This window comes from Gigantopelta aegis, chromosome 10, assembly GCF_016097555.1.
Source record: "Gigantopelta aegis isolate Gae_Host chromosome 10, Gae_host_genome, whole genome shotgun sequence".
Classification (NCBI taxonomy): domain Eukaryota; kingdom Metazoa; phylum Mollusca; class Gastropoda; order Neomphalida; family Peltospiridae; genus Gigantopelta; species Gigantopelta aegis.
The window spans coordinates 72,322,132-72,337,799 of NC_054708.1; the positions used below are offsets into that span (position 1 = coordinate 72,322,132).

General features: G+C 37.1%; 1 protein-coding gene across 1 annotated transcript in view; it reads right to left on the reverse strand.

Moving 5' to 3' along the window:
* Window positions 1-15,668, reverse strand: part of LOC121383389 (polycystic kidney disease protein 1-like 2) — a 68,955-nt gene that overhangs the window by 9,216 nt on the left and 44,071 nt on the right. The window contains exons 23-27 of the mRNA XM_041513390.1: window positions 11,912-12,040; window positions 11,224-11,454; window positions 6,575-6,855; window positions 3,194-3,811; window positions 1,760-2,016 (exon numbers count right to left, since the gene is read on the reverse strand). Coding sequence (XP_041369324.1) covers window positions 1,760-2,016; window positions 3,194-3,811; window positions 6,575-6,855; window positions 11,224-11,454; window positions 11,912-12,040 — 1,516 coding nt within the window. The remainder of the gene's footprint in view (window positions 1-1,759; window positions 2,017-3,193; window positions 3,812-6,574; window positions 6,856-11,223; window positions 11,455-11,911; window positions 12,041-15,668) is intronic.

Genomic DNA, 15,668 nt, shown 5'->3' on the forward strand with positions numbered 1-15,668 from the left:
CAATGTGTCATGTAGCCTTGTGCTTGAAACATGTATGGGATACCTGTAAAAAAAAGTACTAAAATTTTGTGCGGAACTAGGGTAGTCAAAGACGCTACCCGTTATCTCAGAAACGAGCAGCTTGTCCTCCAATTTTTTTTTATTCACTTTAAGTGTGAGGGGTGGTAGTATTTATATCCGTGGCGTTTATGTCAGTTGATAAGTTGCAGGTATGAGTTTTAGCCACATGTTACTATTGTCGTCTATGGGATTTGATTTGGTAGTATACACCCTAGAGCACATTGATTTATTAATTATCAGCTATTTGATGTCAAACATTTGGTAATTTTGACTTACAGTCTTAGCGAGGAAACCCGGTACCATTTTCCATTAAATATTAAGGAATGTTGTATTATGCTCCATCCCACAAACAGGATAGCACATGCCACATCCTTTGATATACCAGTTGTGGTGCATTGACTGGAATGAGAAATAGCACAATAGGCCCACCAACTGAGATCAATGCCAGACCGGTCGACAGCCCATATCCAAATACTAGCAACACTTACAGTCTTGTATATTGCTGTAAATGTTATAATTCTTTTGGGCCGTATATACAAATGTACACATTGTACTATTATTTGCGACAATGCTCTGACTTTCGAAAAGGAAGAAAACATTTGCAAGACTTATTTTATTTGACACATATATGTATCTGTTTGGTTAGAAAGCATTTACCCAAAACTTTTTAAAATGAAAGTAAAATGGGTTTTTTACCATTCGTTAAACATAATGGTGGGGGATGTAATATCTTCATTTACATGTTTCTGGAAAGGACCGTTTTGACATTATTGTATTTTAGAATCCAGTAGGTTCCTTTTTTAAAAGTTGCATCTCGTTTTAATTTATTCATTATATAGTGAAACAACCCCTAAAGATTGGACCCTCTCTAAACTGAACACCGGATGAATAATTTAGTCCCAAACTCTTTATTTAGTGCAAATTGTACCTCTGAAAACCAGACAATCAGACCATTATCAATCATTATGGTGCCACGAATCAGTTTTTTTTATTGCAAACATCGCTAGTGCCTTAAAATCATTAAAAGTTTTATAAGTATATAAGCAAATGTTAAAATATCTGAAGTCGAAGGTTCTTTATTGGATATTATCTATTGGATATGTACACGTGTAAGGCCGAATATCAATGGGACATCAGGGGAACCAAACGACAGAGAACAAAAAAAGCTTTTGTATTAATGTCAATTATTTTGTGCAAACCCCTGAAACCCAGACACCTCTGAAGACCGGACAAAATACTTGGTCCATTAGATGTCCGGTTTAGAGGGGTTTCATTGTATATTCATTTAACAATTTACTAATTTATTACAAGTGTTTAACAATTCATTTCACACAATACAGTGTGTATTGGTACTATTCTTAAAATGAGAAAATAAACAAAATGTATTAATTTTTGCTTCTAAATTAGCATGAAAGTAATTACCCAGTTTGAAAACAAACCCATCGATACCGAATTTCTCCTACTGCTTGCTGATGAAAGAGATTGAGGTATAGTGCAATAGGATGAATGAGATTTTCATTTATAACAATTCATTAAATAAATTATGAATCATCAATATTGTCTAGTAAATTGCATGACCCCACGTTTAACTAATGTAATAATAATTTAATTCAATAATAATTCAATGAATAATAGTCAATATTAAATTTATTTTAAAAATAAACATTTAATTTATAAAAAATTTAATTATTAAATGTACCTAAAGCTTTGTTTATTTTTCCACTGCTGTACTTCACTGAGTTTTTACATATCAAAGTGAACATAAGAGCCACCACAAAGACTTTCAATGGCTCTGTAACAAATGCACTTTGGAAGAATGATGTCAGAAACGAAATGAGCCATGATACACTTTTGTGGTAGCCATACTTCAAGCCATACAACATGATAACGTATGAACAGATGACGGAAACTGTGATCGATAAGAAATATGCAACATAGAGAAAGTACCATGGCAGTCTGAAAATAAAAAAAGAACATATTAAAACTAGAATGAAAAAAGAACAAATTAAATCTAGAATTCAAATAAAAACTAGAATGACATTAATTATGTACTGCATGGATAGTAAAATATTAATTAACCATGTAAGTTTTAATTAAAAAAGAAAGAATGAAATGGTTTACTCAATGATTGATATGCACTCAACACACTTTATCTACAGTTATATGGTGTCAGACATATGGTTAACAACCACACGGATATAGAGAGAGGAAACCTGCATGCATGGAGTCACAACCCCATTGGGCTAGAGACATTTTATGTGCATCATCCAAGACAGGATAGTACAAACCATGGCTTTTGTTACAACAGTTGTAGAGCTCTGGCTGGAATGGGAAATAGTCCACTCCTGGGAGTCGATCCTAGACCAATTGTGCATCAAGCAAATGCTTTACCAATGTGCTATGTTCAAGCCTGTATTTTAATGGGACACTATAAATAAAAACTAACACCAGACTCCCTTCTAGAAAAATTAAAAAATTTACTACAAAATGTGTTTTCATCTGTAGCTTAAAATTATTTCAAACAATAAGGCTATTACTTTCCATTTATAATACGGTACCAAATTTCTATCTTTCCCAGGTATCAAATTTATGGATCTTTTATATGCACCATCCCACAGACAGGATAGTACATTGTACATGTACATACCACAGCCTTTGATATACCAGTCATGATGCATTGGCTAAAGCGAGAAATAACTCAAATGGCCCACCAACAGGGGTCGATCCTAGACCAACTGCGCATCAGGTGAGCACTTTACCATTGGACTATTTCTCGGCTTGGAGATACCGTACGTTGGCTCATTAGATAACGACATTTGACTGGATAATCATTGTTTTTCAATTAAACCCATGGTAAGTTAGTGCAAAATAATAAAAGTTTTTATAATTATAGCGACACATAATTTTTACAGAATATATTTCACATTAGTGAAAACTGAAACATAATGATAGTATAATCTTGTCACATGTTTCATATTAAACAACTGATGGCTGATAATTAAGACCACCTTATCTTGGATACACTGACCAGGAAATGTGGACGACATGCTTGATGACACACATGCATGCTTGATTCTTTAGTGATTCATTCAGTCAAATGGTTGATTGATTGAATTAAGTATTTTATAATTACCTATATTGATAGCATTTCCTTTTCTTTTCCTTTTTCTGATGAAATGATATTTCTAAATCTGTTCTAAGAGACCTAGAACTCTTCCCAGAGTCCAACAACTCGTGTGTGCTTTCTATGTCATTAGACCTAACTCTTTCTGGCTTTGAGGAATAATCATGTCTAGGTTGTATGGAGCAAAACATATGAATGATTATCAAATTGAAAGGAAGCACCAACAATGCACTCTCAATACCAACAACAAAGTCAACGAGTGACAGGTGAAAATCTCCATAATCAATCTGATCTTTTGGATCATCTTGAGGTATACCATGGAACATGATGCTGGTCAGCATGGCTGACAACAGGAGACAGAGGGCACACGTAAGTCGCTGGAGACGTGTGAATTCACTCGTCGGTGGTTTCGAGAATATGCTTATCCATATGTGACTGTTGCGAAAGTCTTGGCTTAATTTCTGTACATACTGGTACAGATGCTTGCTGGCAACAATCTGCGGATCAAAGGCAGGAATATCTGCATAAACAGCTCTAGGTCCTTTATCGACACTGATCCAGTTGTCATAGACACAATGCCATGTTTCATCGGTCTGAATATCCGTAACCACAACTTCTTTTAGGTACCTGTCAGATATAGGAATGACTTTTATTTTTTTTAAATAAATAAAAACAAGCTACCTGGGAGTACTGCTAAAACGTGAACTGCAACTCTACATAATAAAGTAAAGTTTGTTTTATTTAACGACGCCGCTAGAGCACATTGATTTTTTATCTTATCATCAGCTATTGGACGTCAAACATATGGTCATTCTGACACTGTTTTTAGAGGAAACCCGCTGTCGCCACATAGGCTACTCTTTTACGATAGGCAGCAAGGGATCTTTTATTTGCGCTTCCCACAGGCAGGATAGCACAAACCATGGCCTTTGTTGAACCAGTTATGGATCACTGGTCGGTGTAAGTGGTTTACACCTACCCATTGAGCCTTACGGAGCACTCACTCAGGGTTTGGAGTCGGTATCTGAATTAAAAATCCCATGCCTCGACTGGGATCCGAACCCAGTACCTACCAGCCTGTAGACCGATGGCCTGCCACGATGCCACCGAGGCTACATAATAAAGCTATACACAAAATTTCAGTTCAGTATCTTGAGGTCTTGAGGCATTATAGAAGAAATATATGTGGGACAGACAGATAGATAGATGGACAGATAGATAAGACAGAAACAAACCTATAGTCTCCTCCAGTTGAACCATCACAGGGCCACAGCTAGCAGGGGCAAGGGGGGCAGTTGCCCCCCGCTCCCCAGAAAAAAATCAGGAAAACATAGAAACTTAAAGAAAATTCTCTTCTTAACTGTTTAAGGAGTTTTAGACTATTAACTACTCAGTTGCCCCCCCCCCCCCCCCCCCCCTCCAAACAAAAAATCCTAGCTACGGCCCTGCGGTATGTGACTAAAAATAATAATTAAATAAAAGTTACAGTCACACTTGATTATGCAGATTCTTAACTGTATTTTAATTAATTTGATTTAAACAAAGGTCACTCTATGGTATACATTTGTTTTTCTTACATGCACCATACAAAGAACCCAATTTTCTTTATTTCTAGTATAGACCACACAAAGAACCCACCTTACTTTCTTTTTTCTGTATTTACACATGTATAGCATACAAATAATCACGAACTTCCTTTTGGTTTTTTACACAACATGCACAGAATTACCCAGCTGTCTTCTATACACACGACATAAAAAGAATCCAACTTTCTTTCTTTAGTACAACATTCAAAGAACCAATAATTTACTTTCTTCTATAAACACCATACAATACATGTAAACGTATATGGCCAAAAGTCCAGTCACTGAGATGGGTTCTGTTTGCACCTTTAACTGTAGAGAATTACTTTTCAGATTATTTATCTAGATTACATAGAAGGTAAAAAAAAAATCAAGGTTAGACTTTCTGAAGGTAGCAGTAAAGTAGATAATGGCATCACAATAAAAAGCATATTTCCTAGTATCGTCAAGTAGATAATGGCATCACAATAAAAAGCATATTTCCTAATATCGTCAAATATATAAATTTTAGGTTTCTTTCATGAATAGGTTAATGTTGGTAGGAAATACATGTATAAGTACCTCTTAATTGTCATTGGAAAATCAATATACACAAAATACCTTTGCAACTGAAAATAATGACCAATAAAGGTGGACATAAGTTTAAAAAAACAAATATGTTTTAATGCCAAAACCATGCAAAATCCTTTTTGAATTATCTATTATAACCAAATAATTATGCACGTACTTACTATTATTTCTTTGATCATGAATACATGTACATGTACCTAGATGTTCAGTTTCCTGTTTTATACTTTATATGGCCACTATATGCATGTAAATATAAAACTTTCTGCCAACACAGAACACACACTCTGCTTTTGATATCAGGTAGACCATGCACATCTGGGGGCAGGATGTAGCCCAGTGGTAAAGCACTCACCTGGTGCGCGGTCAGTCTGGGTTTCCTCCACAGATGTGTATGGCCAGCAAGCATACATGTAAATATAATCAGAAGAGTAATTCTCTATAGCTGAAAATGCACACAGAACCCTTCTCAGCAAATGGATTACAACTTACTTTAATTTTTCTAAATAAGATACAGTGAACCCAACTTAACTTTACTTAACATAAAAGGAACCCAATTGAACTTTCTTTACATACAAAAAAAATATCTTAATATTCGTTCTTTCTTTTCTTTCTAGCCTGCCAAAGAGAATCATAATATCAAGTTATAGAACTGTCCAATCAAAACTGTAGAAGATAGACATTCAAATTTTCAATTTAATTTTCTTTTTAATTTAATCAAAATTCAAATTTTTTAAAGGATCCCTTTATTAGTCTGTGGAGACTGCCCCAAAAGATCATTGTACCAAGTTCCAAAACAATTCAATGAAAACTTCATGAGAAAAGAGACTTCAAAAGGAAAAGTCGATGGATGATGGACAGACGTACATGTATGACGAACGATGAACTGACATATGCCGGATGGATCTATATTAACAAATCTCCACTAACAATTGTCACATTGGAACTAATAAAATAATCAAAATTAAGGATATGTTTTCCATATCTGCTACAAATGTCCATTTAATCACCCCCAAGAAGACATTTAAGTATAGGAACCCATTTAATAACATATAGGGAACATATACACCAATTTAATTACTCTCAAAGATCTATATGGGGAATATATCTTTGTGACATAGAAAAGACCTGTAGAGGAAACTCCCCCACAAGTCCCAAACACAAAAAATTATAACAATATGGAAAAAATAAAGATTAACAATTCCCTCTGATAATGTCATGCAGAAAACTAAATAAGTACCATGACGGATTGTTTCCACTGTTGTCATGCCAAATGACAACAGATTTAATCTTGCCAAGGCACTGCCTGGTTTTCAGCAGAAACCAGTTCTCTGCCCCTGACGTGAAGAGATGGCGCTCGCGGTCGTACAGAGCATGACGATTGGACTGACCTCTCTTACCGGACAGGTAAATGAACACTCTGGAGGTGGTACCAGCGTGAGCCCACCAGCCAGTCACCACACAGATAAGATACACATAGTGATCTGTCCGATGGTTGTCAGCAAGCACAGTGACACCTATCTGTAAAGAAGAGAACAATTAATCAAACATTCACATGTACACTGAAAAATAATGGTAATTATTGCAGCAATTGCAAAACCACTGTTTTTACTGTTTAGGTTATTTGCATAGCTGAAATTGCCAGCTGAGTCGATCTTTATATTGGTAATCAAATAAAATACCTTTTTGGTTATGTTTTTGTAAGGAAACCAGAATTACCATGACTACAGAGATGTGATAAAAGTCAACAGCATGTTCTCTCTTGTTAAAACCTGAGTACAGAACGTTCTGAAGTCACTATTCATGAGGGCATATATGACAAAGTTAACACTGGAGTTTAGAATTCCTAACGGTAACAGCATGTCAATGACGTCCACTGACACATAGTTCACGTGGTTGATCATCATGCAGAGGTGGTATGGACACCAACACACAAAGAATTCCCCACACACGAGCATCATGAGGAAAATCTCTATCTACCGGTAGTTCTTCCCCTCTGAGCTGTTGTGTGCATGGATCCAGAGTTGTACTTGTAGCTTGAATAGACTTCAGCTGGCGTCGATCTAGCAGTTCTCACAATTCCTACACACAACAAGAGAAAGAATACCAACACTAAACCGAATAAGGTCTCCTCGAGGTATATCTCATACCAGATTGGCAAGACATCAATGTATTTACATTCTTGAAATATGTGAAATCTATTGAGTAAGAACGGGATGATTCCAAGGATGACGGAAATAATCCATGTGACAATGATGATTTGGATTTTCCTCCAAGTCACCAGGTACTCATACTGGAAAGGGTAGAGGAAGCTATCGACATCTATGAGAATGACGCTGACCATTGACACAAACAAACTGGTGTAAATATGCATACATTCGTTATTGGTTAAGCAGCAGAACTTGCAGTCAGTGGTCTCACCTTCAGTGAGCACGTTGTACCAGAAGGAACCGAAAACAAGATTGGCCAAGGCTAGACACACAACGTACATGTTAGACATCGTCTGGAGTGAGAGGTTGCTGTACACAGCTACTATTGCCAGCAGGTTTCCTCCATAGATGAACACTGCCAGCAGGCACATGGCGATCGGCAACAAAACACAACTTGCAACAAAGACTGTGTCGCTGACAGACGCACAGTAAAATGAGGTGTTTAGAGTCACCATTAAAAAATATATATCATGCTATGTCAAAAATGTATGACAGTACAATTTTTGAAATATGTAGAGTATTGACTGAAAAAGAGCTATTTTATACAAAATTTTATTAGTAAATTTACTACTAAATGTTGTAACCACGTTGTATAAAAGTCAGCAATTGGCTAATTTGGCAATAGGCAGGGTGAGCCCTGAGCTGGATATTCAAATGCCATGGGAATCGGTGCAGTAGGTTCGATACCTGCCAATTGACACTCTGTTTTTAAATATTGTACTAACAGATGCTGGTTTGAAAATCAGTAATGACAATAAAACATGACATCCATGCTGGGTGTCGCTAGCTGCGAGTGGGTGCTGCATACAGCAGGTGGTTTTTTTAGTAGATTCCAAATCAAGACGGCCAGCAGACACAGGAGAGGACAGAAGACACGAACTTCAATCAAGTCCTATTCAGTCGCCACACATAGGATGTTGTGTCATTCAGATGTAGACACAGAAAGACAGGACAGAAGACACAAACTTCAATCAAGTCCATTTGGTCAGCAGACGTACAGGTATAGGATGTTGTGTTATTCAGGTTTAGACACAGGAGAGGGCATCTAGAAGACACAAACTTCAATCAAGTCCATTTGGTCAGCAGACATATAGGATGTTGTGTCATTCAGGTGTCTCACCACTATTGTTTCTACATTGTCCAGCATACAAACATGAGCCATTATAGCAGTTAAACCGGAAAAATGATGTTTACCTTTCTGCCTAGGATGAAGAGAGCAGCTCCTGTGACGTCATTCTACTAAACCAAATAAAAAGTTTGCCAGCTGGAGTTTGAAATATTACCATTTTTCACTTCCAGGGGTCTGAAAAGGGTAGCAACTCTCATTAATTCCCAGAAGACAGGCAACACACTATATCATGTGGCATTCAGATCTAGATGAAGAAATCAACCCTGTTTTTACACCAAAATGATGGTAGACAACCTTTGAATATAGCAAAACTTAACAGTCATATAGCAGTTCTGATTCCAACAAAATTAAATAAAGAGAAGGGACACTCTTGAAAGTCTTTTCAATGGAACTATATTCTACAGGCCACTCCTTGGATGAAATAGTGGTTTGATCCCTTGACAGATGTGTATAGTCAGTGGAACAGTTTTGTTTTACTACAACACTGTGCACTGGGGAGAATTGACAACTATTGTATTCTGCTGTTTGCTCATTAAACAGCTCTCTACTGAATTGATCTAAAACCTTTCTGCCATTTTTGGCGCAATACGTTCTGAATGAAAGTAATATATACTCTTCAAAAAAAGAAACGCAAAAGGGTACAAATGGGTTATAACTCCGATTTTATGTTTCCTACCGGTTCATGCTTTGTGAATATAAGGTCATTGCATGTCCCAAACACATTCCCACGGTTACATTCGATAAAACGCAGCTACTGTACAATAAAGTTCCAAAATGTGAATATTCGCAAAAACGCAGCCACGTGCAAACCATGTCACCACTGCACGTGCGTTGTCTGCACGTGCAACATGAACACCGACAGTATAAAAGTGCAGGGTGTTCGCTTGCCTGGCCTCTGTATCTGGCCGACAGTTGACAATCCAGGATATGCCACGTCTCAGTGAACCGCAGAGAAACAATGCCATCGGCCGACTAGACGCAGGCAAATCCAGAACGGCCGTTGCCAGGGCATTCCATGTGTCCCCAAGCACCATCTCCAGACTGTGGGACCGTTACCAACAACATGGATCAACACGTGACCTCCCTAGATCCGGTCGACCACGGGTCACTACCCCCGGGCAGGACCGCTACATCCGGGTACGCCACCTTCGGGAACGATTGACTACTGCCACCTCCACAGCCGCAGCAATACCAGGTTTGCGCAGGATATCCGACCAGACCGTACGGAACCGCCTACGTGAGGTAGGAATTCGTGCCAGACGTCCAGTTCGAGGTGTCATCTTAACACCACAACACCGTCGACTCCAACTGCAGTGGTGCCAGATTCATCGACAATGGCCTCAACTGCGATGGAGACAGGTGTGGTTCAGTGACGAGTCCCGATTTCTGCTCCGACGTCATGATGGAAGATGTCGCGTGTATAGGCGTCGTGGTGAACGTTATGCGGCAAACTGCGTGCAGGAAGTGGACAGATTTGGCGGGGGTAGTGTCATGGTGTGGGCAGCCATCTCACACACTGGCAGAACTGACCTGGTCTACATGCAGGGCAACCTGAATGCACAGGGCTACATTGACCAGATCCTCCGGCCACACATCGTTCCAGTTATGGCCAACGCCAACGCAGTGTTCCAACATGACAACACCAGGCCTCACACAGCACGTCTCACAACGGCTTTCCTACAGAACAACAACATTAATATCCTTCCTTGGCCATCGATATCACCGGATTTGAACCCAATTGAGCATCTATGGGACGAGTTGGACCGACGCCTCCGACAGCGAGTGGGCCACCATCCCCCGGGACGTCATCCGTACTCTGGTTGCTTCAATGGGCAGGCGGTGCCAGGCAGTTGTCAACACACGCGGAGGCCACACCCGGTATTGACTCCAGATGACCTTGACCTTGGTGGTGTGTCCTATCACTTACTCACAATGGACTAGAGTGAATTGTGAACAATCCTGCAACATTTGGTAATTATCGGACTCACCATTCAATAATTAAATCAATTCTCCAAATGTTACGACAATGTGGTTTTGCGTTTCTTCTTTTGAAGAGTATATTACCCATGGGAATATTAAATTCTATCCACCTTCTCCTAGCCAGCAACTTTGTCATAAAATCAAAAGTCACACTTCGTATTGTATCTGCTGATTAAAACTGGATGTGTGTATTAAAAGTAGTATGGTTCAAAGGGAGTCATGCAATGTTAGTGCTAATCTCTGCAAATGTTCTAACACACTTAGATATCGAATAATAACATACAGTTTTAACTGGCTTTAATTAGCTTTAATAAAGTCATTCAATACATAAAACCACATAGGAAGAACATATTAACAGACTAGCCCACAGGAATGATATCTGAATTAAAGATCAAATAACCTTTTTTTTGTTACATTGATTATTAATTATGTTGAAATGAGGGAGGGAGGGAAGAAGGGGGAGTGAGACGTAGGCAGAGAGAGATGGAAGAGGGAAGAGGGAGAGAGATGGATGGGAGGGAAAGAAACAAAGATGCACACAGACAGATCAACAAACAGACAGACAGATACCTTTCGTGTGTCATTAATATCTTCATTGCGCGCCCAAGCTACTAACAGGAAGAAAAGAAGCCAGACAGATACAACAACTGCGATGACCACAGGATTGTTAAAGAATGTCAGGAAAAGGCTCACATCGCCAAACAGATCCACAGTGTTGGGTGCAATAAAAATGCCACCAGAAAACAATGTAAGATGGTTACACTGACAATGTAACTTGATCTGGCTAGTAAAAGGAGCGACCTGTTTAAAATGAAATAAATAATTTTACACAAACTAACACTTAAGACTACATACATGCTCGTTAATATGTCCTTTTTTTCCTTCTTTTTTTTACACAAAATGGGGACTGACTGAGTGTGTCTGTCTGTATGTGTGCGTGTGTGTGTGTGTGTGTAAGAAGGGTTTTCAACAATTCCTTTCATTTAAAAACAAACAAAATTCATACTACCCAATTACGGGTTAATGAGACTGTCTATAGTTTGTTGTCATTGTCAAGATATTATCTTTTGACTCAAAACATCTGAAACTACATATTAAATACTTTTTCTTCTTTAGAATATCAGTGTCTGTATATTCTAACTTTCAGGTTGTCGTAATGTATGTAGTATAACTCAACTTTAATTTTATTTACCAATCAATATATATATAACATACTGACTTTCAGTGCCATGCAGAGTGAACACATCCAGTAACTAACCTTACAGCCATCTTGTCTCCACTCATCAAATTGTTTATTCCAGTAGGAACATTCAGCAGTAAATGAATTTATGTGAATCTTGATGTCCACGGTCTCTGACCTAATATCTTCATCAAGAATCTGTCCAGGCTACAAATATATATATATATATATATATATATATACATTGTATATGTATACATGTATGTATATATATGTATATGTATATATGTGTATGTGTATGTGTATGTGTATGTGTATGTGTATGTGTATGTGTATGTGTATGTGTATGTGTATATGTATGTGTATAATATATATATACATATATATATACATATGTATATACATATGTATATACATATATATATATATATGTGTGTGTGTATATATATACATGTATATGTATATATATATATATGTATATATATACAGTCGAACTTGGTCTAACGAGCACCTCTATATAATGGCCACCTGCCCATAACGGCCACCCAGAAACTCCCCCCAACGCATTTCTTTCTTTATTTGACCTATCTATAGAGCGGCCACCTGTCCAACTCGGCTACTATTTTTCAGCAAAAATTAGGTCTGAACCTGCATTAGTGGCCAAAATATCCCCCCCCCCCCATTTTTTTTCAAATTCTTCCCACCATATATAATCGTACAATGATTTAGTTCCCGATAAATCCCATCGTTTTCTGCAGTGCCGCCATTGTTGTGTAACGTGACCAGAAAGTTTGGCGATTTGATTCGACTCAACAAATAATAAATTATTTTGATGTTATCATATGATGTTATTGTCGTAAACAAATATACGTTTACTAATACTAAGCATTATTTTAATCCTTTTGTTAATTTGGTAAATGTCAACAGCTGTTCGGTTCCGGCACTTGTATAATTTGCATTCGTTAGTTCAGCTCAATCGTTACTCGATAACAAGGCGACTTCTCATTGGCTGTAGCCTATGAAAGCAGAATGTATTACAGTATCTAAGTTGTTGCGGTATTATCAAAGGCATTTATAATCAAGGTGTCTGAGTAGTTCCTACCGTTAACTGGTCATGATTGTTGTTCACAAGCAGTTTGCACCAAGCGGCAAACATTAATGGATTTAGTTAAGCCGGTATGCTTTGGCAAATCGCGACCTTTGTTTACCAAAATTGTTTTGTTTGCGGTTCGCGACGTAATCCCAATGCAAGTACCAATGCAAATTTGGAGTGGGTCGTACGCAAATTGACGGCATTTTGAAAAGGAAAGCAGATGTTATAGCCAACTTTGAAAATAACGTGCCACGAGCAAGAAAAAGACAGAAGGAGGCCACTGGCAATGAAGAGGTCAACATGCTTGTTTGGCAATGTTTTCTTGAGGGTATTGGAATTAACAAAGGAACTCAAACTGTTACAACAGTTAATAATAAGATTTTATAGAGAAATAAATTAGGGTTTCGATTGATTATTTTGGGACCTCTATATAAAGGCCACCTGTCCATAACGGCCACTTTCTGTTGGTCCCTTGAGTGGTTGTTATATACAAGTTCGACTATATATATATATATATATATATATACACACACATATACATACACATACACATACACATACACATATATATATGTATATACATGTATATATATAGTCGGACCTGGTCTAACGGTCACCTGTACATAACGGCCACCTGCCTATAACAGCCACTACAAATCCCCCCCAATGCATTTCCTTCCTTATTTGACCTGTACATAACGGTCACCTGTCCACAATGGCCAGCGGTCACTATTTTTCACTCAAAATCACAGGCTGAACCTGCTATAACGGTCACAAGATGTCTTTACTTTTTCAATCATCTTAAAAATTATAAATTAAATGTGTTTGGGTTTATTTTCTGTCAAAGTAAAGTTCCATTGTAATTCTCTGATCGTAATTGAAAAAACAAACGGGCACTCAATAACTTCCATGACACGCAGTTACTGGTGGTGTAATTCGATTGGTTCTCAGCATCCTCACTGAATAGTAGACGACTTCCCATTGGCTGTACATAATGTAATCTGTATGTATGGTCACTCTATTGAGTCTCGAGAAAAGAAAAAAAAATGAAGTGTTTCCTTGTTTCTAGCCAGACATGATTGGTAAATAAACATGAATAGCTGAAGGCGGCGGTCATTGCAGATGTCCCGTGTTCGGATTTTTTAAGCGACTCCTGATCTTATTCAGCTGTAATCAATGGTCATACTCCACTGAAGGATTAGCGGTGACATGAAACAAACAAATGAGTCAAACATGCCACATGGGTAATAACTTTAAATTACACAAAATATTTTCTGTAAGTCAATGTTAGCGTTTGCGAAATATATTAACGAATACATTTGTATGCAAAATGCCACCGAAAAATAGTACTGCTTTAACGTTAGAACAGAGAATCGACGTTGTTAACAAATCTGAGAGAGGCAATTTAAGTGCGCGAAAGATCGCTGATCATTTTGGTGTAGGACGTTTGCAGATTAATTCTATTTTAAAAAAGAAAGTTGATGTTCTGGCCGATTTTGACAATAATGTTTCAGCCAAAAGTAAAAGGCAGAAGAAAGCGAAAGGCAATGATGACATAAATAAGCTAGTTTGGGAATGGTTTAAAAATGCGACATTTTTTTTTTATGACAGTTGTGATATTCTTTAATATATGGGTTCTAATTTTGAACTTGTATATAAGGGTCACCTCTCTATAATGGCCACTTTTGTCAGGTCCCTTGGGTGGCCGTTATATACAGGTTTGACTATCTAAATGTATATATATATATATATATATATACATGTATATCTATATCTATATCTATATATATATATATATACACATGTATATGTATATATATATATGTATATATGTATGTATATATATATATATATATATGTATATATATATATATATATATATATATATATATATATATATATATATATATATATATATATATATATATATATATATATATATGTGTGTGTATATATATGTGTATGTGTATGTATATGTATGTGTGTGTGTGTGTGTGTGTGTGTGTGTGTGTGTGTGTGTGTGTGTGTGTGTGTGTGTGTGTGTGTGTGTGTGTGTGTGTGTGTGTGTGTGTGTGTGTGTATGTATGTATGTATGTATGTATGTATGTATGTATGTATATATATGTATATATATATTCTCTCTTTTTTTTTCTTCTTTTTTTTAAATAATGAAATTTTCATTATATTCATTATAGTTTAAAGTAATTCCATTGGTCAGGGGTGGGAATTGGTGAACTGTAAAAAAGAGGAAATCTAGAGAGGTCCCGGAAATTCTTGAAATCCTAGGTTAAAATCTGTGCCATCTGAAACATTTTGGAGGAAAGGACAATTAAAATGCAAGGAAACACAACGTTCCATGAAAGGAAAACAGCTGATCCGTGGAGAATTCCCACCCCTGATTGGTCCAACCATAGCAATGCAAGTTTATTCATTTATCAACAAACATGAAAATTACATTGTCAGGGAATGTCATAGCCGATGACGTCAATTAGTATTAAAATAATATATCCAGTATTTAAAATAAATAAAAGCAGAAACAAAATACAATAAACAATGAACCACACTGTATTGATCTTGTCCATATAGTAAAATATATAAAAGTTGACATACAAAAAATGGAAACTGTCACTGTCAACTTTTAAACAGCTCTACCCAGTCTGTCAATCATTAATTAATGCAAACAACATTGGAAAATGGATGGTATTCTCAAACAGTTACCTTAACTTTGATAAGAACAAAGAA